The sequence below is a fragment of the Chlamydotis macqueenii genome, chromosome 1, assembly GCF_036417535.1.
Source record: "Chlamydotis macqueenii isolate bChlMac1 chromosome 1, bChlMac1.mat, whole genome shotgun sequence".
In the NCBI taxonomy this organism is placed as follows: domain Eukaryota; kingdom Metazoa; phylum Chordata; class Aves; order Otidiformes; family Otididae; genus Chlamydotis; species Chlamydotis macqueenii.
The window spans coordinates 203,622,782-203,650,507 of NC_141556.1; the positions used below are offsets into that span (position 1 = coordinate 203,622,782).

General features: G+C 47.0%; 1 protein-coding gene across 1 annotated transcript in view; it reads left to right on the top strand.

Annotated features, from left to right (window-relative positions):
• The window catches only part of MAML2 (mastermind like transcriptional coactivator 2), a 218,954-nt gene extending 192,272 nt beyond the window's left edge, over nt 1-26,682 (top strand). The window contains exons 3-5 of the mRNA XM_086739606.1: nt 12,832-13,035; nt 15,982-16,093; nt 25,056-26,682. Of these exons, the coding sequence (XP_086595732.1) occupies nt 12,832-13,035; nt 15,982-16,093; nt 25,056-26,038 (1,299 nt within the window). The 3' untranslated portion in view covers nt 26,039-26,682. The remainder of the gene's footprint in view (nt 1-12,831; nt 13,036-15,981; nt 16,094-25,055) is intronic.
• The last annotated feature ends 1,044 nt before the right edge of the window (nt 26,683-27,726 follow it).

Below are 27,726 nucleotides of genomic sequence, written 5' to 3' on the forward strand. Positions count from 1 at the left end.
AGGGTGCTGAAGATCTTCATTCTCAAGTCTGTTTGCTGTCTTGTTCATGGATTGTATTCAGGCCCTCCAAATTGTTGGAGAAAAGCTCAGCAATGTAATGTTGACAAAGGACTTCTATGTTAATTGCTTCTAAAGATGACAGTACTTACATATTTTTAGTATGTGCTGTGAGATGGAGGAGGAAAGGGCTGGTGCAGGGAACACAACGGCAGTGGGGACGGCGCTGAAATAATTCCTCCCCACAGGTGTTAGAGGCTGAGTGCCAGTCGAAGCCAGGCTATACATTCAAGAAAGCAAAGTTCACAGTGAAGTTTCCTTCATCTGCATTTTTACTGACACATGAAACAAGGACCCAAGGACCCCTCCAGAGAGAATAGCAGGGATATGGAAAATTGAAACAAAACATTTAGCTATGGCTACATTTAGCAGCAGGAAGGAGAGTCTGTTGCTGCCGTGGTGTGCTCACTAGTGCTCGTGGTAACGATTAAGAAGTCCTGTTAGAGGAAAGGTCAAGAGAAAAGAGAGAGGTCAGGTCACTCTTCAAGCTATGGACCAAATTCCACCTCCATGCAAAGATGGGGGCAGAACTTGAACCTCCCCAATGCCTCTTCAAAGGCCTTGCCAGAAGACAATGCTGTGTCCCCCACAGCAAAGCCCAGGGCCCATGAGTGTGACAGTCTAACCAGAGACCCCTAGTCCTTGCACCGTGAGGTACTGACCTCTGCTATTTCCCAAATGGGGGAAACGCCACAGCAGAATTTGAGGATTATTTGTCTGCATGGGCAATTGCATTTGCGCTTTTCCCTGCTCAGAGAAAGAAAACAGGATGGTGATGCCCTGTCCACCTGTTCTTTTTCATAGGTGAGTAGGTCTATTCAAAAACAGGGAGGCAAAACAAGCTTTCACTGCTCTTGCACAAGAATAATGCAAAATGAGCAGAAGTCCAAGAAGGTTTTTGTTGGCACCAACATTCCCATTCTCTGGAGTCACACGTTATCTGATAGCTGGAATATGGCAGGCCCTGGATAGTCTGTTATTTTTTCCCACGCTGCAAAATTTGGGCAGTAAATAGCTTAAATAAATGCCAGGAGTATAATTTTTTTTGACTTTGTCGGATTTAAGGAAGCCTTTCCTGAGATAATTCCTCCCAGGCATGTTGTCCAAGGCAGGAGTAGTCCCTGGTGGATCAAGCTATTCTGACCTCTGTCGCTGGCTCCATTTCAGATTTCTAAAGTTTGGAGATAAAGAATAGAAGAAACAACTGATGCACTTTTCTTTGAGCTCAGTGAGATGCCAGGCTCTCTGTGCAGGACCTGTGCCATTATACACTGTAGTGGCCCTCTGTCACCTTTGAGTCACCTTTTTTTTTTTTTTCTGAAGCTAGATTTAAAAAGTAACCACCATGCAGCATTGCCATGACCAGTAATGCTACCAGAGGGGCAGTGAAGCAGCAGATAAACTCCCGTGGTGGGGATCGTGGTCAGACAAAGAGCTAAACTCTGCAGGGGTGAAAGCAGAAATGGGTGAGCTCTGTCTAACCCTGTTAGCCCTCAGAGAAGAATCATAGGATCATAGAATAGTTAGAGTTGGAAGGGACCTTGAAAGGTCATGTAGTCCAGCTCTCCTGCAAGAAGCAGGGACATCTCCCACCAGATCAGGTTGCTTAGAGCCCCATCCAAGCTGGCCTTGAATGATTCCACGGATCGGGCATCCACCACCTTTCTTGGGAACCTGTTCCAGTGCTTCACCATCCTCATCGTAAAAAATTTCTTCCTTATATCTAGTCTGAATTTATCCTCTTTTAGTTTAAAACTATTAACCCTTGTCCTACTACAACAGGCTCTGCTAGAAAGTTTGTCCCCATCTTTCTTATAAGCCCCCTTTAAGTATTGAAAGGCTGCTATAAAGTCTCCTCAGAGCCTTCTCTTCTCCAGGTTTAACAGCCCCAACTCTCTCAGCTTTTCTTCATAGGAGAGGTGCTCCAGCCCTCTGATCATCTTCGTGGCCTCCTCTGGACTTGCTCCAACACGTCCACATCCTTCTTATGTTGGGGGCTCCAGAACTGGTGCCGTAGAGCAGAGTAGAGGGGCAGAATCTCCTCCCTCGACCTGCTGGCCACACTTCTTTTGATGCAGCCCAGGATGCTGTTGGCTTTCTGGGATGCAAGCACACGTTGCCAGCTCATGTCCAGCTTTTCATCCATCAGTACCCTCAAGTCCTTCTAGGCAGGGCTGCTCTCAATCCCTTCATCCCCTAGCCTGTACTGATACCAGGGGTTGCTTCGACCCATGTGCAGGACTTTGGACTTGGCCTTGTTGAACCTTATCAGGTTCATATGGGCCCATTTCTCAAGCTTGTCCAGGTCCATCTGGATGGCATCTTGTCCCTCAAGTGTGTCGACCACAGCACTCAGCTTGGTGTCACCTGCAAACCTGCTGAGAGTGCACTCAATACCACTGTCTATGTCACTGATGAACATATTAAACAGTACTGGTCCCAATACAGAACCCTGAGGGACACCACTTATCACCAACCTACATCTGGACATTGAGTCATTGACTGCTACCGTCTGGATGTGACCATCTAACCAATTCATCATCCACCGAACAGTCCACCCATCAAATCCATATCTCTCCAATTTAGAGAGAAGGATGTGGGGAACCGTGTCAAAGGCCTTACAGAAGTTCAGGTAGATGACATCTGTAGCTCTTCCTTTGTCCACTGATGTAGTCACTCCATCATAGAAGGCCACTAGATTGGTCAGGCAGGACTTTCCCTTGGTGAAGCCATGCTGGCTGTCTCAAATCACCTCCATGCGCCTCAGCATAGTTTCTAGGAGGAGCTGTTCCATGATCTTCACAGGCACAGAGGTGAGCCTGACAGGTCAGTAGCTCCCAGGCTCCTCCTTTTTTACCCTTTTTTAAAATGGGTGCAATGTTTCCCTTTTTCCAGTCAGCAGGGACCTCACCTGACTGCTGTGACTTTTCAGATATCACGGAGAGTGGCTTGGCAACTACATCAGCCAATTCCCTCAGGACTCTGGGATGCATCTCATCAGGTCCCAGGACTTATGTATATTCAGGTTCCTCAGGTGGTCACAAACCTGATCTTCTCTTACAGTGGGAGGGACTTTACTCCCCCAGTCCCTGTCTTGTAGTCCATTCAGTCGAGAGGTGTGGGAAGAGAGACTGACAGTGAAGACTGAGGCAAAAAAGTTGTTGAGTACCTCAGCCTTCTCCTTGTCCGTTGTTATCAGTTTGCCAGTCATGTTCATCGAGGGGGCACGCTTTCTTTGACCTTCCTTTTCTGGCTGGCATACTTGTACAAGCTCTTATTATTATTCCTTGTGTCCCTTGCCAAGCTCACCTCCAGCCACACCTTGGCCTTCCCTACCCCATCCCTACACAACTGGGCAGTGTCCCCACACTATTCCCAGGATATCTGTCCCTGCTTCCACCGCCTGTGCATTTCCCTCTTGCCCTTCAGTTTGACCAGCAGATCTCCACTCAGCCATGCCAATCTCTTCTCTTCCTTTCCTAATTTCTTACAGCTGGGGATTGAGAACTCTTGTGCTCTGTGGAAGGTGTCCTTAAAGATCTGACAGCTCTGTTCTGCTCCCTTGTCCCTGAGGGCAGTTTCCATGGGGATCCTATTGACTAATCCTTGAACAGCTGGAATTTTGCTTTCCTAAAAGTCAGGGTCTTGACTTTACTCTTTGCCTGACCCAGAGGAGAAGTATTCAGAGCTTCTGGAAAACCCAAGAAAACCACATTGCTTCCTACATCTTGAGTTCATAGTGAAAAATCAGGCAAACCCCAGGACTGCTCTTTAGGAAACCTGGTGTTTTCACATTTTAATGAAACTGCTGTTGGCACAGACAGATGAAGAGTAAGTAGATTTGTCAAACCCTCAGGCTGCTGCGGCCACTGGCACCATTTTATCATGCTCATCAAGAGAGGGAGAGGGGATGGCAGGACTCTAAGGTTTATGTCAATTCCTGCAAATTAACACCCATCAGATTAAGTTGTTTTATAACAAAGACGGTGATTGTTATAAAGGAAGGAGAAGGCCCTTCGGCAAGAAGAGGGAAGACTGCAGTTGGGGTTGTGTGCTAGGGACTTATTTAAAACCGAGCAGATGGGCAGTCATACCTGCTCTGTTGAACCCTGTGTTATCCACCCACAGCAGCACCTTGGGCTGACACAGCAAGGAAATTATTTGTTGTCCCTCCCATCCCTTAAGTGCCCAGTGACACTTGGCCCCCAGCCCCAGATTTTGGTTAGCATCAGTCATTGTCACAGGATGGGTAACTTGGAACAAAGAGATCCAGTCCCACTGCATGTTCCACCCGAGGCTTTAATCAGCGCATGGAGATGCAGGTCAGAGCAATTCTTCACACGTTACTTTTCACTATTCAGCATTGTTTTCCATCAGAGTTCAGAGCTGTTGGTTTGGGAAGCAGATCCCAGGAGGCTCTGGTTTAAGGCTGTTCATGTTCTTGCTGCGTATTCTCAGCAGGAGAGCTTTGATCTCAATATGTCTCTCTGACAGTCATGTCAGCCATGTTGTGCCCATTTGTATTCAAATGTTTGGTCCTAGTGATGTGGTTTGTCTGTTGTTGTTGCTGTTCTTTGCATTTAATTATTTTTTCTTTCTTCATTAAATATTTCATTCAGGTTGCCTGCTCCTTCATACCCTCTGGCAGAAAAACTGGCATTTTATGGTGTTAGCTTTGCTTTGTTTTATTGCTTGAGGAAAATTTTCACATTATGTCATCATCTTTTTTTTTTTTGTGATTGGTATTTAGAAGTGACACAAATGTGTTTAAACTGCAGACAACTCATAAGGAGAGTGAATCCTGTGTGATAGGATACAGCAGGTACAAAGAAAACCTAGATGGATGTCAGTGGAAAAAGTTGAGGAAAAGAGATGGAAATCAAGAGGATACAAAAATTGCTGTAATTTCCTATAGAATTTTGCATTAGTGTTTATGATCAAGAAGAAAAGGCAAAGACCGGTTTAGATCTGTTAAAAAGTAATTGTTTTGCAAGTGCAGCACTGATCTTACAGTGACAACACTGGGCGGGTTCAGGTCTGGAAGATGGCTGCATTCACGCGGTGGCCTCATGAGCTAAACGTGCCTCAGCGCAATGTCCCTCAGCGTGGTTTATCTTTGAAAATAAATGCTGGCTTTTAAGAATAAATATTCCACACTTAGCTAGTTCCCTTGGCACTGTTCCATGCAGTCATCACTGCCCAGGTCTCCACCGGCTGGGGTCTCTCTGGACCACACTCCCCTGTATGGTGCCTATATGTCCTTGGGTTACTGGGACTGACAGAGTTGCTGCAGGGAGGGAAATATGATGAGGCATGAGGATGACATGCCAAAAAAGACACGTTATATGTAAGCCTGTTATATGTAAGACTTCAGTGTCCTTTTTAGCACTCTGTGTAAACTGGACATTTAAATATAAGCACGTACGTATGAGAGTGACACCTATAACTCAATTCACCCAATGCTTCCTCTTACAAGACCCTGGTTTTGATTGCTTACAGTTTTTCTAAGTAGGCTGAAATTTTCCATATCAGCCTTAGGCTATATACTTTTGGGGAAAGATAATAAACATATGGCAATGAGACAAGAACACTTAGATGAATAAGGTATACATATCCACATATTACATTCCCACAGACACAGTTAGATAATCACATGTGTTTAATTCAATCAGTTTAGGAAGTTTTCACTGCCTCAGCTGGAAATCACCACTCCTTAGTGCCGGCACAGAGCCTGCGAGCATGCACGTACCTTGTCCTGAAGTATAAGGCAGAACAGGTCCGCTCACCCCAGCTCATGTTCTCGCTGGAGGAGTGGCGGTTTCTTAAACTCCTCTAATTTTGTTTCCTGCAATTGTGTGATGATAAACGAAAGGGCTTGGCTTGTTGCAATGTGGATATTTCATATTATAGCCACTGCAAATGGTAATGCTAAAGTAGAACAAATCAGTATGTGTCTGATCTTGTCAAAAACCTGATAGGAGTCTGCATCATTCGTGCTTGTTGGCATATTTATTTCAATATGTTAGAGCACATGAGGCATTTAACACCAGAGCTCCATGCAAACCTCAGGACAGTCGTTGCCCGAGTGCGTTAGTGGAGGCTCTTTGCTGGTGTCTCTCTGAAGCAGGTAAATACCTTGTCCAGAAGATATACACTGAAGCCACTCCAAGTCAAGAGTGCCCCTGTGGCTGGATGGAGACCTGGGAGGAAATTCTAGCCCAGTTGAAGTCAGCTGGAGTTTTGCCATCGACTTCGATGGAGCCAACATTCCTGTTCTGATGCAGACGTTTCACAATAACCTCCTCTGTTGAACTTTCAACACATGCATGTTATTTTCATTACAAATAAACAAAATATTTCTAAAATTCAGACCTTCATATATACATTATGCCAGAAGATCACATTAAAAGTTCATCACGGTGCACGTGGTAAAATACTAATAATCCATCCTCGAAGTCTCTGGGAAAATTTCTGACGTGAACAAATCCCCTTTAGATCATTTCGCCTGAATCTACAGTGATCTGATGTACAGCTGAGGGTTTATTATTTTTGCAGAATCCACATGCATTCCGAATTTGCTGTGCTCAGAAACAGAGACAAGACGTTCATCTGTGCACTTGGCTTTGGGAAAAGATGTCTCTGTGTGTCCGGACACGGGCCCTGGTATAGGGCAGACAGGAAATCTGCCAGACGGCCTCGGCAGGAGGCTGCCTCCAACACGTGCAGTGAGGAACAAGAAATGGCTTAATGATTAATCACTGTCAACCTTTGTTCTCATTAAAAGACTCGCTTGTCGGACTAGGCTGGTAATGAGGCACTCTTCTTGGGTCTGCTACGACGTGATTGTGCAAGCGCTGAATCTTGGCCTCCGACCCTGCAAGATGCAGCTCCCACTTTGCCCAAGTTTAAAGAGTTGGGGTGGGAACGTTGTTCTAAGAGTGCCTGCTAGTGGCTACAGGGCTGCGCAGCTTTCCAGCAAGGGATTATGGCTAGGACACAAATAAATCACTAATGGCTGAAAATCAGTTCACAAGGGTATCTCAGGAGTGAGCAGCTTTCTTATTGGTGCTGAAAAGGGAAAGTGCTGAAAAGGTTTCTATGAAGAACTGCACAAATAACTTCCTGTCAAAGTCTCTTGCTTGTGGTTTCTCACTGAAAGTGGGGATTGGCTCTTTTGAGGTATTTGATTACACATTTTTACCTAGGAGATTGTGCACAGTGCCTGTTTTTTACTTTTTTACTCTAAAACCTTTTGCAGTACTGAGTAGCAGGAGAATTACCTATTTCTGAAAATAGTTCTGAGGGCCATCAAACTTTTCAGTGTGTTCTAAAACCTGGCCTTTTAAATAAAAGCCTGGCCTCCCTGGCCCTCCCAGGGAGAGCTGCAGCAGTTGGGTGTGCTGAACTACTTCTCGCTCTGCATGTTGAGTACCCGCTGCATCACTCGATATCCAAACCTGTCACTCACACCTCTGAGGCTGCAGAAATCAGGTGTGTGCTCCCTGCTCTCACAATCATTTCCAGCTTCATAGTATCAGAAGGGATTCATCCGCATTTCCTCTTCAAGCTCCATTGCTCCGTTTGTTGGAGGAGTGACCCAGCATTTGCTTCTTTTTCCTGGTTGGATGAAGGCACAAGTATTTCTGGCAGACAGCCTGGGCTTGTGAAATTGCAAATGCTAGTGTCTGTGATTTCTTGTGTATGCGCCTTGGAAACTTGATTGGCCCTGAAATTTTTGTCCTGAGAGCTCAGATCTTCACAGGAGAAAAACACAGAAGATAGTCCCAGGTGGCTGAGCCAACTTCTTGTAAACACTCCACAAAATTACTGAAAGGAAATATTTTGCCGTCTTCAGCCAGCTGTGTCTCTGGATATTAGATACAGGAAAACTGGGTCTTGGCATCTTGCAATATTCAGGTTTTTCAAATGCTCTTTATGCATATGAATGTGATCTTGCTGGATAAAACTACTCTCTGGCAGGGTGTTAGGAGAAATTCAGCCTATAACAGTATCTTCTGCATGATCAACTTCAGAGGCTTTTAGATCGCTCTATACAACATCCTTAGAAAGCCATTCACTAGTGTGAAGGGGTGTTCACGCTCTTCCAGACATCTTACTCAGGTGTGACTAGAAGCACCTAAAATTAAGAGTGTAAGGAAATGTTCCAATCATCTAACCCAGGCTCTAACTTAGTTGTCTAAATTGGACATCCAGAGCCTAATTATACAGCCCAGTCCCTCTGTATACTGAAGGGAGAACTCCAGCAGGCAGTTTAGAGAGAATCTGATCTAAGTTCTTGGTGGGAGACCTAAACTTACGAGGAGACTCACTTTTACACTGTATGTTCCAGATATGGAAAAAGGTTGAATGAGTTTGAGGTCCTCAGGAAGACACTTTTTGCAGCCCCATTGTGCTGAATAAGCCATAAGGCAAGGGAGAATGTGGCTGGCTTTGCCACCAGCCTTGCACAAGCCTGAAACAGGGTTGCAGGACCTCATTGAGCCATCCCATGGAGTCCTTCTCTTCCTCCTCCTTCTCCTCCTTGTGCTTGGTGTCCAGGGTGGTTGGGAGCCAAACCATAATGCCCTTGAGAAGCTCATAGGGTCAGGACAGCCACTGGTCCCTGAAAAAAATCCACAGAAGGGCCTTGGTCTCCACCATCCTCACTCTAAGTAGCCTGTGATGCCAATTAACACAGCTAAATCAAACTGCTGATGAGTGGGAACATCATGCATCGGTTTGGGCACCAGATGAACAGAACTTTGCACAGCAAGAAGCAGAAGCCCATCCTGTGACAGAGATGCCAGCGCTCCTGGCTGGAAAGCAAACAGCCTCTGATGGCATTGTGGTTTAGTAAAATATTGACAATTGTTTCCCTTGTATCCCACCAAAATTATTCATCAATTTGAGGCATGTCCAGGAGAGAGGGGCAAAAGGTTTGCACATCTTTTTCTTGCCAAGTGTCCCTAAACTGCTTCTGAACTAGGAATGCAGAAATGCCAGCTTGCAAAAGGCTTTCAGGGGCTCCTGGCAAGCTTTGGAGAGCAAGGAGAGCAGAGGAAGGGAGGAAGGTGCACTTTGTCCTGGAGGCACAGGGTCCTACCAGCTCTTTGCTTTTCAGAAATCCCTCTCTCCAGCTGTTGCCGCTCAATATAAAAGCAGTGATGAGGAAAATCCCCGTCTTTCCCTGGTAAACGCAGAAAAGCTGGACATGAGCTGGCAATGTGGGCTTGCAGCCCAGAAAGCCAACTGCATCCTGGGCTGCATCAAAAGAAGCGTGGCCAGCAGGTCGAGGAAGATGATTCTCCTCCTCTACTCTGCTCTGGTGAGAACCCACCTGCAGTATTGCGTCCAGCTCTGGAGCCCTCAGCACAGGAAAGACATGGACCAGTTGGAGAGGGTCCAGAGGAGGGCCACGAAGATGATCAGAGGGCTGGACCAGCTTTCCTTTGAGGACAGGCTGTGAGAACTGGGAATGTTCAGCCTGGAAAAGTCTCTGATGAGACCTTATAGCAGCCTTCCAGTACCTAAAGGGGGCTTATAGGAAAGATGGGAAGAAACTTTCTAGTAGAACCTGTTGCAATAGGACAAGGGGCAATGGTTTTAAACCAAAACAGGGTAGATTCAGACTAGACATTAGGAAAAAATGTTTACAATGAGCGTGGTGAAGCACTGGAACAGGTTGCCCAGAGAGGTGGTAGATGCCCCATCCCTGGAAACATTCAAGGCCAGGTTGGATGGGGCTCTGAGCAACCTGATCTGGTTGGAGATGTCCCTGCTCCTTGCAGAGGGGTTGAACTAGATGACCCTTTGAAGGTCCCTTCCAACCCAAACCATTCTGTGATTCTGTGACACATGGTCGGCTGCAGGGGTGTGCTCCCAGTCACGTGAAACGTTCACCATGCAGTCAAGCACATGGGGCTCCCCAGCTCGAAAGGTGCTGGCCCAGCCCCTGCAGCCCGCTGGGCAGAGGGGTCCCTGGGCAATAGGCCAAGCATGTCCCGCTCCAGGCTTTCTTCAGTCAGAGGTTTCTAAAGTTAAAGTGCATAAACCTCAGGCATGGGAACGCAGGAATGAAATTCAAAAGGTCACCAGTAGCTTTAGATGTGTGGAGCTGTAGTAAAGCTACTGCAATAAAGCCAGGCTTGGAGCAGAACGAGACAATTCAATGAAAGCAGGGTAGCTACAATCCAAATCTGCCCTTCCTCGGCAGGGATGTCGGAAAGCGTGCTTTGTCCAAGCACAGGGGCAGAGCCCCACATCCCTGGCAACGCTGTAGCCCTTCTGCCTCCTGATTTGCAATGATGCAAATGCAGAGTGAGAGTCAGGCTCAATAGTGCTGGTTCATGATGGGTCAAACTGCCACGCAGCTAATTCCCTGATTTACTGGGGAACTGTTCTTCCTGCTCCCATCACATTGCTGCCGATGGAAGATCAGCAGGCAGGAGAAGTAACACATCGTAGATTCATAGGCTCACGCTGACATTTCATGAACAGCAGAGAAAGGACCAAATGCAAAAAAAAACCAACCCAAACTGGCTCCAAGTTGATGATTTATACTGTTTTCTCAGGGCCTGTTTGCCAAGCAGCTGGTGTTTTGTGCCAATGGCTGTTACAGAAGAGCTTTCTTTGATAGGTATCGTGAATGGACACTACTCAGTTTATCTGAAAACAAAATCCCTCCCTATGGTGTACATGGGCTGGCAGGGTATGAAGGAAAGGAAAAGTTGGGCTTTGTTGGTTCTTTTTTTCATGCAGGACTGTGAAAGCACATTTGGGGGAGCCTGCATTATCTGGGGAAAAACACAACAGATGAATTCTATTAATGGATGTAACATGTGGCTGGGTTCAAGCTAGAGTTGTCATTTGAATATAGAAGTCAAAGCCAATTTATTGTAACATATTTTTCTTTTCAAAATATTTTAAGAAAGACAAAAAAGTTTGCGCAACAACTTGGCAAGCAGGTCTGTTGAGAGGAGGTATTTTCTATCTTGCAGCTAACATAAGGGCTGAAAAATGTGGCAGTGCTGAGCAATCCTGGATTCCTTCTGGAGCTGAAAGAAAGTGTGCGGGATATAATTGTGTAAGAGCCCAATAAATTTTGAAGGGTGGGTTTGTAACACCGCCTTGGGGGCTGCAGGTGGCTCCAGAAGAAAATAATGGTTTTTATTTCAGTAACAGGACATCAAATACTTTAGCTAGCTAGCTACACACTCCTGTGGCCCCATCTAAAAGCCACGGAATTATTTTAAAATAGAAATTCCCATAACATTCATTGTGTTTCTTCCATGCCAGATGGCAGAAAGATAAGTTGGATTCGTTTGTAGTGTGTGTGTGCGTGTTACTGGGCGGGGGGGGTCGGGGGGAGGCTTTAGCAAAAGCTAAAGCGCAGAAATGAGCTTTCCTGGAGTTTGCAAAGTGATGAGTATCAGTGCTCTGTGGTCTTCAGGGCATGGATGGGCTACCCCTGGCCAGTCCTTGCTTTGCTGTTGGTCCGTACATATTTCCCGGGATGCCATGGGAGGCAATGTCCATGGAGCAGAGCTTTACGTAGGTAGTAGACCAGACCTTGGGACTACACCTCAGTATCAAGAGAACTGCTGATAACAGGGGGCATCAGAGTCCAGCTGTGGATTCCTGTGTTGTGGGGCAAATATGCTGCTGCATATTACGTTTTACAGAATTAAGTGGTTTGGTTCCTACAGTGAGTTGTAACAAAGTGGAGTCAGAAAACTGATGTTTCTTATGACTGTTGTGACCTCTCCGGTGTCTCCTATTTCCTTTGTAGCTGGGCAGCTAAGGGATACCTGACTATCAAGCGATCCAACATAGGCTGAGTATTTTTGTAGGGTAATGTATTTTTGTGCGCAGACTGAGAAAATGATTTCCTACGTTTGTGTTCTGGTAAAGGTCTAAGTACCAAACATTGGTGGAGCAAGTAGACAGAAAACATATTGCTGCCAAGGGAAACCATGGGTGAAAGAAAATGAGCAACATATTGTCATCCCATGTTCATTCTCATCCTGTATGTGAATGGTTTGAGTCTCCATGGTTTGCCTTCTGAGATGAATTTTTGCCATCCCTTCCTCATGAAGCTGCACACAAGGAAGAGGAAGAGGGTCTAGATCCATCACAAAGACCAGGGAGACCCTAAAGCCCTCTTCAAAGTCCTGTCCGGTTACACATTTGTTTTACCAAGGAAGCTGATAGACTCTAAGCCTATTTAATCCTGCCGCTAATGGGAGCCAATTAGCAGTCTCTTAGAGATTGCTCTTGTCAGGGAGGTGAGAGGATGAATGAAAGTGGCACCACTCACCCCACTGCGAAGTAACAACTTACCGCTTCTGTATTTTCTAAGAATAGATGCCACTTCTAGCAATGAGTCTGTAGTTCCTCACTGCTGCTCGCCAGATGGTAGGAACCAGCAGACACCGAGTTTGTTCCCTTGTGGTCAAACAATCTGCCATACGGCCTGATGCAAGGTTCCTGAAAGATTCCCAGGACGGCTGCGTTACTTCTGTTAGTGTTTCCCAAGCTCCTGGTACAACATTGAGGTTTTCCACTGGAACCACCTGGCACATTTTCAGAGTTTTCCATGAGCGATGAAGTTACTCAATCCCTTCCTTATTTTGTCAAAGCCTTTGTACTGGTCACTCGTCCTGAGAGTCTGTGGCCTGTGTCCTGTACTTGAGCTAATTGCATAAGAAGGATTATTTCCTTTTCTTGATGCTTGTTATTATTTTCATCCTTCACGAGCCATTTCTTCTGTTTCAGGATCAACACTCTGTGGTAGGCCAGGGAGCTGGCCCCACTCCAAACTCCAGTTCTTGCTCAAATCCAAACACTGGAAGTGGTTACATGAACTCATCCCAGCAATCAATGTTGAATCAGCAACTGATGGAAAAGAAACAGGCTCTGCAACGGCAAATGATGGAGCAAAAACAACTCCTTCTACAGCAGCAGATGTTGGCAGAAGCTGTAAGTTTTCTAATTTCTTATTTTACATGGAAAAGATTATCATGGAAACAATAGAAAAGAAAGCTCAGACAGGGGGAAGACAGCCCCCAAAACTTCGAGGTCATTTTGGCAATGCCTAGACCTTCTGGAGTGTGCGTCATATTTTTCAGCACTTTGCTACGCCCTTTTGAAACCTTCTTCAGTTTATATGAAACAACCCAAGTATCTGAGCTACTGCGGTTTCATTATGAGAACAGTCTAAGCACATGCTTAATTAGAGGCATATGAATATTGTTAGTGGTTTTCTTTGCACAATAAACTAAGGTGCACTGCTACGCTACTTTGACCACAGAGGAAAGTTGACTCCAGGCTCTGCAACCTAGTCAGCATGGCATAAAGTGTGTAAACAAGGATCAGGTACATTGATTTTAGTGTTCAACACAAGTTTGTGTGCTTGACTGGGATCATACATGAGTCCTCCTTTCTCTGTTTTTCCTTTTGCATTTCCAGAGTTTTGTAGCCAGTTCTTCTCTCCCCCTTGGTATGTGAGAGACTAGTTGGGAGTTTCTGGTCATTTTATGAGGCATGGGGGTATTTGTGGTCTTATTGGCAGTGATAAGTACTAGAATCCACTAGTTCAGTTCCACTAAACTGGCTTTGCTGTTGATATTGCATGAACTGAGTCAGCTGAAGGTGCTTCATGGCCAGTGCAATGGAGGGGAGTCCCAGCTGCTCAGAGCAGTGACACGTGCCCTCTACATCCTCGTATTCACCATTCCTTGGTAGTCCTGCTTGCCAAAGCACAAAGTCCTAGAAGAGGAATTGAGCTTGGCATGGGTGCAACATGGGTGCTTTCTCATTTACCTCAACCTGCATCTCTCAGCAGACCCATTCATGCATTTTGAATGCAATACTTTCTTTTCTCTAGAAAGATGTAGACTCAGAAATAGTGGCACATTTAGTGAAACCCATTCAGTAATTAAAGAACAACACAGAAGTGGAAAAACATTCATGTTTTTGTGGGAATGTTTTCAAAACAAAAATGATTCCATTTTTAATAGAGAATATCTTTTCATTTACAAATGTATTTCCATTCCAAAAATACAATTAGAAAGCTTGAGTTTGAAATTAAGGATTTCATTTGTCCTAAAAGGGAAATATTTGTTGATTTTTAATTTATGCAGGAGAAAACTGAAGTTTCAAATCAGCTCTATGTACTGCAGTTTTCTGTCAGAATTTCTAGCAGAACAAAAAGCTAATTGCTCAAATAGCTCTTCCTAAAAATAAATAGAAGTTAAAATCACTCTACTGAATGTGTTTTTTTAGTCAGCTTACCTTTGCTTTTGTATCATGTACATTGAAATACACACGAAGCCTGCCTACAGTTTTTACAAGTGTTGCAAGGAATTCCTGGGAGATAGCTTGTCTTTCACCTTCACAAAGGTTCAGATCGGGCAGTAGGTTAAAATAAGCCTTATAAATCTTAATCAGACCCCTCACTCCCAGAGTGCATTATGGAAGTGCCTGAATACCGTAAGAAAGGCTCTTTTCCCAGTGTTTCAAAGTGCTTCTGGCAGAAGAACAAACAGATTTTTCATGAGAAGGTCCGTTTGTGTGCTCTTCTCAGGCAGAATCCTGATCCCCAAATGACTCTGATGGACTTCCACCACCAGCCAGGCCCAGACTTTCACACTGACAAGCCCATTTGCCATTCTGGCAGCTGAGCACAAAACCCAGGCACGTTGCAGAGACGGGGTGAAGCCTGCCCAGCAGCTGCCCAGTAACCATGACTCTGCGAGGCACGTGGCCACGGGCAGTGACTTATCATTGACTGAGGTGGTCCAACCCACATTTTCTTGCCATGGAGTGACATATCCCAAGGAGTCATTGCTCATGGGTAGGCGGTAGCACTCTGGAGGCATCAGGTCACACTGATGCTGATGAGAGATTTGGCATTGACTCTGGTGCCTGTGCTTTCCGGATCCTCACAAACACAGGGCAGTTAGATTTCAGTTCAAGGACTTGGATTTCTATCTTCCCTTCACCAGAGATGGTCCCTGCAGACCCAAAATTAAAAAAAAAATCTCCCCTACTAATCCTTTTTTTTCTGCAATCTTTCCCCGCTGTCCTTCCCCCAGTGTAAGAGGAAAGACAGCACCACGTACTTGTACGGAGAAGCACAGGGCAATGGCGAGTGGCATGAAAACCAACCAGCCCAGCACTGTCCTTGCTAAACCCCACCCATGTGTCCTGCTGGCATCCCTGGTGAGGAGACATACGGGGCAAGACAAAGCAATGGGTTTTGCTGATTTTTGTGGGATCTCCTCCAGTGTAGGAGGAAGGAGAGAGTCAGGGATGGGCATGGCTGCAGATGGAGATGACGAGCTGAAATCCTCTTTGCCAGCTGGGCACGCTGAGAGGGCTGCATGGGTGAAATGGGCTGATGACCATTGACACAGCCAAGGGGCAGATGTCTACCTTGCAGGTCTGGACCCTCCTTGCTCCCCAGCTGCATCCTGGCTGTGTGTTTGGGTGAGATCTGGGTGTTTGCTCTGTCTCTGTGCTTTCTCTGAAAGCAAACCCAGCTGCACAGACAGGGAGGGAGCCATGAGGAACCATCAGGCCCCTCTGTGTGATAAGGATCGTGAGCAAGATGGTGCAGGGGTCGGAAGACACTTTGTACTGCAGTGCAGAGATGGCCAATGTTCTCAGAGTCTGAGAAACTCTCAGTGGTTTTAGGGAAAGTTAGGCCAGACTCAAAAAACAATACAACCAGCAGAAAGGTTTCCATACAGGCTTCAGTGGGTGATGGTACAGGTTCACAGCTGCCTCTCCTGTGGACCAGACAGGGTAAAAGGAAGGAACACTTCAGCTTTGTACATACTGAGAAAAGAAAGGTGGGCAAAACACAGAGCCAGGAAAGCATAAGGAAAACCAAATGAATATATTTCTACTCTGATCCTCTAGGAGAAAATAACTCCACAAGACCAGCTGAATAGACACTTGACACGACCACCACCAGATTATAAAGATCAAAGAAGGAACGTGGTCAACATTCAACAAGCAAACCAATATCCTGGTAAGTGTCCATGGGCTAAATGAAACTGGTTCCTTCCTTCCAGATGGAAGACCATCAAGGAGAGCCATGCATGCACTGGTGACCGGGGCCTGATTTTTTGCATATCCACTTACATCACCACAGAGACAGTGGGTGGAGGCTCTGGCTCTCCTGTGGTATTCACCTCACTGTCCCCCAGCACTGAGAAGTGCTGATGTACAATCTGGAGAACCAGCTGGTGGTTCATTCATCCAGGCTGATGCTGCATCTCTCAGACATAGGGAAGGAGGGGCTGGTACTTCTTCCACTGGAATCATAGAATAGTTAAGAGTTGGAAGGGACCTTTAAAGGCCATTCAGTCCAACCCCCCTGCAAGGACCAGGGACATCTCCAACTAGGTCAGGTTGCTCAGAGCCTCATCCAACCTGGCCTTGAATGTTTCCAGGGATGGGGCATCCACCACCTTTCTGGGCAACCTGTTCCAGTGTTCCACCACCCTCAAAGTAAAAAAATTTTTCCTAATGTCTAATCTGAATCTACCTCCCTCTATTTTAAAACCATTACCCCTCATCTTATCGCAATAGGACCTGCTAAAGAGTTTCTCCCCATCTTTCCTATAAGCCCCCTTTAGGTACTGGAAGACCGCTATCAGGTCTCCCTGGAGCCTCCTCTTGTCCAGGCTGAACAGCCCCAACTCTCTCAGCCTGTCCTCATGGGAGAGGTGCTCCAGCCCTCTGACCATCTTCCTGGCCTCCTCTGGACTCGCTATAACAGGTCCATGTCCTTCTTATGTTGGGGGCTCCAGAGCTGAACGCAGTACTGCAGGTGGGGTCTTGCGAGAGACTGGCACTGCCTGGGACAGATGTGCACCTAAATACATGGTACAGAATCCTCTTGACTATGCACCCTCACTCCATCCAGATGCTTCTTTCACATACGTGGTACATCTTGCTTCAGAGACTGAGATGAGAATGTCGTAGTTCAGCCCCGATCGGGACCAGACTACGCAGTCTCTCTCTCACTCCCCCCACCCTCCGAGAGAATAGGAGGAGATGATATAAGAAAAACAGCTCAAGGTTTGAGATAAGGACGGGGAGAAATCCTTAAAGTTACCGTCACGGGCAAAACAGACTTGACTTGGGGAAAACTATTCATTTCTAAAATTAGCAGGAGAATGAGACAGGGAACAAGATAACCTCCCCCCACCCCTCCCTCTTCCCGGGCTTAACATTATCTCTACTACCTTCCCCTCCCGAGCGGCACGGGGGCGGGGGGGAAGCGAATGGGGGTCGCGGTCAGTTCATCACGCGTTGTTTTACGCTGCTACTTCATTGTCGGGGGAAGAACTCCTCACATTCCTCCTCTGCTCCAGTGTGGGGTCCCTCCCACGGGCCACAGTCCTTCGTGAAACTGCTCTGGCGTGAGTCATCTCTTCCACGGGGTGCAGTCCCTCTAGAACGGCTGTCCCAGCGGGCCCTCCATGGGCCACAGCCTCCTTCAGGCCTCCACCTGCTCTGGCGTGGGGTCCTCCACAGGCTGCAGGTGGATCTCTGCTCCTTCGTGGACCTCCATGGGCTGCAGGGGGACAACCCGCTCCACCATGGTCTTCACCACGAGTTGCAGAGGAATCTTGGCCAGGAGCCGAATTACTCCTCCCCCTCCTTCTTCACTGACCTTGGCGTCTGCAGCCGTTCCTCACAACAGGCTGGCAGACGCCTCTCAGGATCCTTTTTACATCTTATTCACTTCTCACAGAATCACAGAATCACAGAATTATTATCAAGATTGGAAAAGACCTAAAAGATCATCCAGTCCAACCATCACCAATACTTCTCAGCTAAATCATATCCCTCAACACAACATCCAAACGTTTCTTGAACACCCCCATGCTCGGTGACTCCACCACCTCCTTGGGCAGTGCATTCCAGTGCCTGACTACCCTTTCTGAGAAGTAATATTTCCTAATGTCCAGCCTGAATCTCCCCTGGCGCAGCTTGAAACCATTGCCTCTAGTTCTATCACTGTCTACACGAGAGAAAAGGCCAACCCCTAGCTCACTACAACCTCCCTTCAGGAAGTTATAGAGAGCTATAAGGTCTCCCCTGAGCCTCCTCTTCTCCAGACTGAACAATCCCAGCTCCCTCAGCCGCTCCTCATAAGGCCTGTGCTCCAGACCCCTCACCAGCTTCGTAGCCCTCCTCTGAACGCGTTCCAGGGCCTCAATGTCTTTCTCGCAGTGAGGGGCCCAAAACTGAACACAGTACTCGAGGTGCGGCCTCACCAGTGCCGAGTACAGGGGGACAATTACCTCCCTGTTCCTGCTAGTAACACTGTTTTTGATGCAAGCCAGGATGCCGTTGGCCTTCTTGGCCACCCGGGCACACTGTCGGCTCATGCTCAGCCGAGCATCAATCAGTACCCCCAGGTCCGTTTCCTCCACACAGTCCTCCAGCCACTCTGCCCCAAGCCTACAGCGCTGCCTGGGGTTGTTGTGGCCGAAGTGCAGGACTCGGCATTTCGTCTTCTTGAACCTCATCCCATTGGCTTCAGCCCAGCTCTCCAGCCTGTCCAGATCCCTCTGTAGGGCCTCGCTGCCCCCAGGCAGATCCACACTCCCAGCCAATTTGGTGTCATCTGCGAACTTACTGAGGGTGCACTCAATGCCCTCATCCAGATCATCAATAAAGATATTGCAGAGGACAGGCCCCAGCACCGACCCCTGGGGAACACCACTTGTGACCGGTAGCCAGCTGGATTTAACTCCATTCACCACCACTCTCTGAGCCCGGCCCTCCAGCCAGCTCCTTACCCAGCCAAGAGTGTACCCATCCAAGCCATGGGCTGCCAGCTTCTGCAGGAGAATACCGTGGGAGACAGCGTCAAAGGCTTTGCTGAAGTCTAGGTAGACCACATCAACAGCCTTTCCCTCATCCAGCAGATGGGTCACTTGATCATAAAAGGCGATCAGGTTGGTTCTCATCTCCTCTCCACTTCTTGCAGCCAGGCCGGGCCGAGTTGGGCCCAGTCGGCTGCCCGGCGGGAGGCCAGAGGGTGAGGCCTGCAAGGCCCATGAGGCCTGCGCCTGCCCCTCTCTGCCCCCAGCTCAGCTGCTTCACGTCTTCTCCTCTTTTTTTTTTCCTGTTTTCCCCTACTTAAATACGTTATCGCAGAGGCGTTATCACGGGACATTCTGCTACCAATTGTCTCGGCCTTGGCCAGCAGCGGGTCCGCCCTAGGCCCGGCCGAGTCCACTGAACAAAGGGGAGCAACTTCTAGCAGTTTCCTGCAGAAGCTACCACCTTAGGCCCCCCCTCACTAACAAAACCAGAACAGAGAACCATCCCTCCCTTTGAGTGGCAGCTCAAGTACAGCATGAGGACCATCATACTGATTTTTAAGTACCTCATATGACACCATCATGGGTAATCAGAGCTACTGTCTGAACTTTTGCTCTGTTTAATATGCCATGGTCATGGCCTCAGTGCTGCTCTACAAGGACCATTTCAACAGATCAGTCAAACAGCAGAGTAAACCCCCTGCTTTCTGCCAGAACTGCCCAAGGCAGAAAATCCTCAGCACTTCAGGACTTGTCCTTCGTTTCAGCTCTTGTGCCCTCACCTCCTTAGAGAGTCTGGTTTTGGGAGCACAGGATTGCCTGTTTGGCTGTTCACCTTGGTTAGCTGGAGGCTGCTCTAAGAGCAAAGGCAGAGTAAGGAAAAGGTGCTGGGGAGAGAGAGGAGGTGGGGGAAGTGCAGTAGATGGAATTGAAGGATGTTCTTTACACTGCAAAGCATCTGTGCGTTTAAGTATAAAAAGGATCCTTTACATCTTTGTATACAACACACTGAGGAAAAAAAAAGATGTTTTGGTTTTGTTTTTTTCTAACTGTTGGCTCTGCAGATTCAGACAGGGATTTTAGTCTTTCGTTCCTAGCTGTCCTTTGTAGCAAAACTTTTTTCAGCTTCTATTACGATTTTAATGAGTTCCCAAGTGCAGCTTGCTCACTTGCGACCCCTCTGCCCAACCTGCTGGCCATGGCACCAACAGCCCAGCTACGTGTTGATGGCCCAGGCTGGGCTGCTCAGGCAATGCTCATGCGCTCCTTGGCTTTGCTTACAAGTCCTAGCAGTGATAAGCTCACTGTAGTCTAGAAACTGCTGCTTTCTAAGGGGCCTGAGTGTTTATCACCTTCAGTAAATTTGCAGAAGCATCACTGATGCCATGGTGATGGCAATGCCACACGGCAGAGAGGGAACCATTTGCTGGCTTGGTACCTCCCGTGCTCATAAAACAAATGCTTTGGCAACCCCGGCAGTTTGCTGGGGAATCCTGTGATTCGGTGTCTTGTTTCAAGGCTCATTCTTGGAATCAAATGATTAACTGAGATTCTTGGCTTTTACTTAAAAACAATTCATTTCTAGCCCAAGAGAGAAAATGGAAATGACTGCAGCCACATCTGTGAAAGGCTCCAAAATAAGTAGATCACCATTGTTATGTGGCTCCTCTTGTTCTTAATCTGATGGACTCTCTGCCAATCTCGTGGTATTTCGAGTCTCATCTCCTGGGCTTGAAACATGTGCGATTGGCAGCACTTGTCCATTCAAATCTCAGGTCCCCGCTGAGTGAGCCTGGGGAGGAGAGCAGCGTTTCAGGCGAGCCTGGGAGAAAGGGCCATGCCAGGAGCTCACAGCAAGGCTACCAGATGGAGCGATTAGGAAACTCTTGCATAAGGGAGTAACAGCAGGGAACCTGCTCTCTTTTTCTGGGAATAGCTTTGCTCAGGTCGGGAAAGAAGAGACAAAAAGTTAAGTAAAATAACACTGGGGCTTGAAGACACTTGGTTAAGCAATTTATTCCTCTGTGCTTTTCCCCATAGTGCCAGGTCACGGCAAGAAAGCCCCAAGACGAGCAGGTGAATGGGGCGGTGAAGGCATTTTTCCAAATTGCTGTAGCCTGGGGTGCCCAGGTGCTGTGCACAGTGCTGCCGGGGAAGACGTTTCTTCCCATCTGGAAGAAATCAGAATGGAAAATATTTGTGTTAAAAATAAAAGGATAAAAATAGCAACAGAAATAAAGAGGAAGCTTCATCTTTTGCACAATGAGTACAGCCCATGTCCCGACTATTTGTGCTCCTTAAAGAGTGCAGGAGGGGTGCAATGGCAGCCCTGGGGCAGGGTCACCCCAGGAGGGGCTCCATCCCAGCAGCAAGCGAAGTGACTCCACAAACTTGTTGTTCAGCTGGAGGGGGAGAACCGGCTCTCTCTACATGGCTGTTCCAAGTCTTTTGAAATGCTGTGGATTTCTGTGCTATTCCTCCTCTTTAGTACTGGCATAAGGGAGCAAAGAATCGGGGCTCCCATCTCCATCACCCCTGCGAAAAGATGTTACAGTATTTCCAAAAAGCAGTGAGCAATGCACAGCCCACTAGCAAAGCCAAAGGCAGGACCAATTGTGAGGTTGCCTGCTAAGCACTCATTTTCTCCTCTTCATTTCCAGAGCTCAGTTCAGTTAGGTGACTCCCTGGGAGCACATGGAGGAGAATCTGATTGTTCCTGTGGGAGTAAAAGCAGGTGGAATCTTCATAGCATCTCCTGTCCCAGGGACTGCCCAGCTTGGGGACTGAACTTAAGTGCTTAAGTTAGGACAATGTAATTGTTAGGACAATTAGATTCTTATAGACAAGTGCCTCCTGCTTACAGCCAGTTTGTGGAAAAGTCTGCCTTCTAGGATAAGGTGAGCTTCTTAATTTAGGTATCTATGTTTATATTATAAAATCATAGAATCATAGAATGGTTAGGGTTGGAAGGGACCTTTAAAGGCCATGTAGTCCAACCCCCCGGCAAGGACCAGGGACATTTCCAACCAGATCAGGTTGTTCAGAGCCCCATCCAACCTGGCCTTGAATGTTTCCAGGGATGGGGCATCCACCACCTCTCTGGGCAACCTGTGCTACTGTTCCACCACCCTCAATGTAAAAAAAAATTTCCTTATGTCAAGTTGGAATCTACCTCCTTCTGTTTTAAAACCATTACCCCTTCTCCCATCATAACAGACCCTGCTGAAGAGTTTCTCCCCATCTTTCCTATAAGCCCCCTTTAGGTACTGGAAGGCCACTATGAGGTCTCCCTGCAGCCTTCTCTTCTCCAGGCTGAACAGCCCCAAGTCCCTCAGCCTGTCCTCATAGGAGAGGTGCTCCAGCCCTCTGATCATCTTCATGGCCTCCTCTGGACTTGCTCCAACAGGTCCATGTCCTTCTTATGTTGGGGGCTCCAGAGCTGGAAGCAGTACTGCAGGTGGGGTTTCACCAGAGCGGAGTAGAGGGACAGAATCACCTCCCTCGACCTGCTGGCCACGCTTCTTTGGACTGGAACAAGCAACTCCAGTGGTGGAGTTAATAACGATTTTGGGAAGAGATTATTTTTAAATACTTACGGGAAAAAAAGGAATCCTTTGCATCTATTACTAAATGGAAATAGCATATATATAAAAATAATGCAGAAAAGGCAGAAATATATGATAATTTTTTCTTCGATTCCAGTCTGAGGGAATGTCATTATAGTGAAATTTCAACAGGAACAGTATATTAAACAGCTGTTCCTCAGCATAGACTTTTAAAATATGTATGTGCATGATTTGTCTTCAAGAGTTTTAAAAGAGCTGGCTCAGAGGTTCCAATTCTCCAAATTCTTAACATCACTTTTTATTTAGTCTTGAAACTCCAGGAAGACTGCTAATGCCATGACAAAAATTAAAAAAGTAAGCAGGTAATTGCAGCCCTAGTGACCTGATGCAGGGCTCAGCAAAAATACTGGGGAGCCGATACAGCCTGAACAACAAAGAATTTAGGAAGGGAATACAATTAATGTCAGGCAACATGGGCTGATGTAAAAGAATCTTTTCAAATTAGCATGGTATTTTTTTTTTCCAATGAAATGACAACTTTGATTGAAAAATGTAATAGTTGTTCAGGTAATGCCCTTTAAAGCATCTGACTTCATACTGCCTATTTTGGTTAAGAAACCAGAATGATACCAAGTTCACATAGCACATAAAGAAATGGCTGATAGATCTCCAGATATCACTGTAAACAAGCTGTGTGATTGCAACCAAAAGGACAAACAGATGATGCTGAACAAAAAAAAAAAAGTTCACTTTGCATCCATGTTGGAGGTGTGCAAGAGATGTGTACTGTGACTAGCTGTGATGTATAGCCTTGAAATCAAACGTTGAAAACTGCTGAGTTCTGAAAAGGGCTTAGAAGGACCGAAGGACTGGAACAGGTGCCACACGCCGAGCCTGATGTACAGGCATGATCACAGTCTTCAAGAACCTGTGCAGTAAGAAGGAATTGATAATGGACCAACTAATAAAATTAATCACACAGACTAAAATATAGTAAGATTTGATGAGAAAGTCAAAGTTAATCAAATTCAGTCTGGTTTCGTTGTATGTACGAAGGATCAAACCAAAGCGGTGTCCCATGTCCATCAGTTGCTGCTAGTTGCTACTCATGAAACAGCAAATCTCCAGGGCTGTATGTTCCTCTCTTCTTCCTCTGGAAGACACTCGGGGAATTCCCAAAATATGGTGGTACCTTTGTATCAAGCCCATTCCACAGCTTTTCTCACACTTTAGGAACCACCCAAAGTAGTACAAGAGTTTACCTTGTACTGTGCTATGTGGCAAAGATTTCCTTGGGTGACCCCCACATTCTGTGAAGAAACATCTCCTTTCATTTGCCTTGAACTTGACTTCTCCTAGCTGCACTTTTTGTAGGGCTTGTACTGGAAGCAACATTGGCAAAGGGAATTAAGCTGTGGAGCACCTGATTCTGTGCAGAGCCATCTGCACTGGCTGTGTTTAGAAAAACTCTGGTTTTCTCCAACCAGCCTCTCAGAGCCTTGCACAGCATAAGCAATAGCCTACATTGCTTAAATGACTTATTGTGGCCTCAAAATAGAGACTGTGTAGTAGCAAATCTGCCACAGAAGGGAGCTTGTGTCGAGGTTTGGAGGCTGAATAGAAGAGAAAGCTCTCTTCTTGCAATTCATTGGCAGATGTCAGGTACAGGAAAATCCTCCATTGGGTAGAATTAGCCACAAATGATAGATTTGTGCCAACTCATAACTTCTGTTTTCTGATGCATAAAAGGTGATGTTCATGTGCAGCAAATGCCTGCACATCAGGTATCGTGTGGCTCCCTCATGGGCAAGTCAGCTTCTGCAGGGGCAAATGGCCATAGCCCAGTTGGGAACAGAGCTTAGAAGGGGCACATGGGTGGCGCTTACCAGGTACGGCACCGAGCCATGTCCTCACGTCTCCTCGGCTGCCACGCGGGAGGACAAGCAGGTCACAGGCTGAGCTGAGCTGCTCTCCCAGCACCTGGCTGGCAGGGAGGCTCTGAGTGCTGAAAATGTGTGAGATGCAGCCTTGGCTTCTGCTATCACCACAGAAGGGATAGATACCACTGCTGTAGGTGTCTAAGAAAGGTGGAAGAGGGGCCTGATGGTGGTGCCTGTCACTCCCCATTGTCTCTAGAGGGAGCCAGGAGGAGCCATGCCCTTTAAGGAAGAAAAGTTCTTGATCTCCTCTGCCACTGCTCACTTAGACAGGCCTTGTCCTGTCCGAGGTGCATACTGCTTCTGTAAAAGAAGGCAGAAAATTCTTCTCTTCTGCCCAGTGGTTCTGTCTGTCCTTCTCTGCTCCAATATTTCTCTTACGATGAGCACCATTTTTGGTTTATCTGATGTCCTCTCAAGGGAAGGAAAGACCACCAATAGCTTCATCTAGACCAAATCACCCTTTGGATGGTAGGCATCTTTAAGGCCTTGAGCAAGTTCCTGCAAGTCCTTTTCATAGCAAAGTATCTTCTTAAAGAAATTCTGCTGCTAGGAAACTGGATTATTAACCTGTTGGTATTTGAATGACACCATGCATTGATGCACTTATGTTTGTTTTAACACTTTTGGTTTCTTCTTTCCAGGTGGTTCACCAGCTGTGAGTATGAGCTCCAACAATATGTCCTTATCCAACCCAATTACATCTCAGAGCATCATGCCCCAGAGCTCCAGCCTCATGTCCACCCCCGCTGGGACCCGAATGCCTTCTGTTCCTGCTGCTCGGAGTATGGGCTGCTATGGGAACCTTCCTTGCAACCAACCAAGCACATACAACGTGAATTCAGGAATGAACCAAATGCAGCCACACAGAAACCAAAATCAAGTCCTGCCCAGTCAGAACAATGCCATGATGTCTCGACAGCAAGCCATGACACAGGGAAACAACGTAGCGGCTTTTGGGACGGGGTCAGTGGTCAACACACAGCAAGTAAGGCCAAGCTTGAACCATGGAGCCACAGGTATCCCTGCGCAAAGGCCGGCCAACGTGATGATCACAGCTACTGCCACTGCTCAGAACTGGGCCCCGCAAGAAGCTGCAGTGAAGCAGCAGGATGCACTGAAACCCACAGGGGTTCGTTTCCCCACCGGCACTTCATATCCTAGCCAGTCTTTGCAACGCAACGTAGGCAACCAGCATTTTCCTCAGCGTGCATTGGCACCTCCCAATCAGTTAACAGCAGGAGTCCAAATGAGGCCTCCTCCCAGCCAAATGCACCAGACTCTAAATGGACAATCTGCTGGCTCACTACGAGGTCTCAGCATAAGACCTAACCAGCTGAGAGGACAGAATGTGCCTACCTTGAATCAGCCAGGAACAAGTATGACACCTCCGTCATCTCTGCCATCAACCAGTTTCACATCTACCAACCAAAACTCTCGGGCTTACCAAGGAAGTGACCATGGTAATGACCTAGCATTTGACTTTCTGAACCAACAAGGTGACAGTATAGGACCTGCGCTCAACAGTGACTCAGACTTTATAGATTCTTTACTGAAAACAGAACCTGGTAACGATGACTGGATGAAAGACATCAACCTCGATGAAATTTTGGGGAACCACTCGTAAGTGACAGTCCCAAGGGTGAACCAGATGAAGAGACAGTAAGGACATCAGCTTTCTCTTTAGATGCCAACAACCTGCTTTATTAATTTACACTCCAGTAACTGGGCTGTCCTTCAAAATACCACGCAGGGCGACTGCCCCGTTTGAAGAGTTGCTCTAGGATCAAAATTGAAGTCTCCCCCAATGAAACAATAATGTAAGTGAAATTCTTGCCTGCCACAAAGGAGTGAGAACGCGTGAAGGGTCTGTTCGCCACACCGGTGCCCAGTGCATTGCAAACCCATCAGTTCTTCTCACGGGGGCTGCATGGAAAACCGTGTTTAGCTTCCCACACATGCAAGCAGCAGACAGTGGTATGGGTTATGGAACATCCTTTCTCTGACTGCAAATAAGAGCGCGAGCGGTTCAGAGCTCTTCAGTCATCGTGTTCACAGCCCTTAACTTCCTCGGGACTACTCAGCCCTGACCGCATCAGACCCTGTGTAAATCTCATTTTGTTACGAAAACTGTTCACTTCTACACAGAACAAACTCACATTTGCTTTCCTGATGATTTTGTTTTAAGCCTTCTATACTTTGTAGCACACACAAGGGTACATGATCCCATCCACAGGAAGAAGGAAACAGATCAGCCGGTGCATAACTCCGTGTGCTAGTGCTTGCAGTATCGGAGGAGGCTACGGTCCTGCCAGCAGCACAGTCATTTTGGGCATTGAGGGAAACATGAGATGAACTACACCAAAGCTCAGGAGCCTCACTTTGCCACCTTGCCCTACCCCAGGGACTCCAGTGACTTAATGGACAACTTGAGGGAGAAAGGTGCTCACCATTTGACCCTCAGCAACTACTTTCGCTGTCCAGCTTAGCAGAGGGCAGATACATGAAGTGGCTCAGCTAAGCCACTGTCCCCATTTTCATCTCAACCCACAGCGAGTGTCAGGTAGCTTAGCCCGGTCATCTTCTATTGAACAGGTTTATCCCAGCAGAAATGCCAGTGTCTCTGTCTGGGTAGAGGCTACTGTTTTGATTGCAGAACATTTTGGCTCCATCTGGCGTTCCCTCTGCCATATGGGGGGAGTGGAAAGAGGCCCGATAGCAGCCCAGGTCCCCACAGTCTCCGCTGGACAGAGTACAAGAGTGCAGCCCCTGAAACCAACATGCAGATCCACTGTAACCACCTGGGTTACTCGCAGTAGGAGGCTTCACTCAGCCACATCCGTGCTTGTAAATGAAACAGTTTTGGGGAATATTTCTGGGCACTGGACTCAATCATCTGTTCTGGGTTAGGGGATGGCCCAGCTAACATTGCCCTGAGCAATTTCTGTGCATCGCTAGGGAGTTAACCTGGGGCAAGGACCACTCACATGGACAGTTTGCAGTCACCTCGCCTTGGAGGCTAACAGAGCAGAGCAGTAAGGACACAGATTGTTCCACACCTCGGTGCCAGGGAATAGTCTTGACCATGTTAAATTTTCTCCTGTAGATTTGGTCAGTAAAGGCATTGGAAGGAGGTGCTGCGTGACCATAAAGCAGCCCCACAGTGAGTGAGACAGGAGGATTCATAGATGGGAACAGATCTTGCAGTTCAAATGAAAATGCTGTTCTTTAAAATGATGTGGTGAGACGTGTTTCACAGCCTCTTCTGATTTAGCTAAAACTAGATGTGGCAAAAGAATACGATGCCTAGGTTCA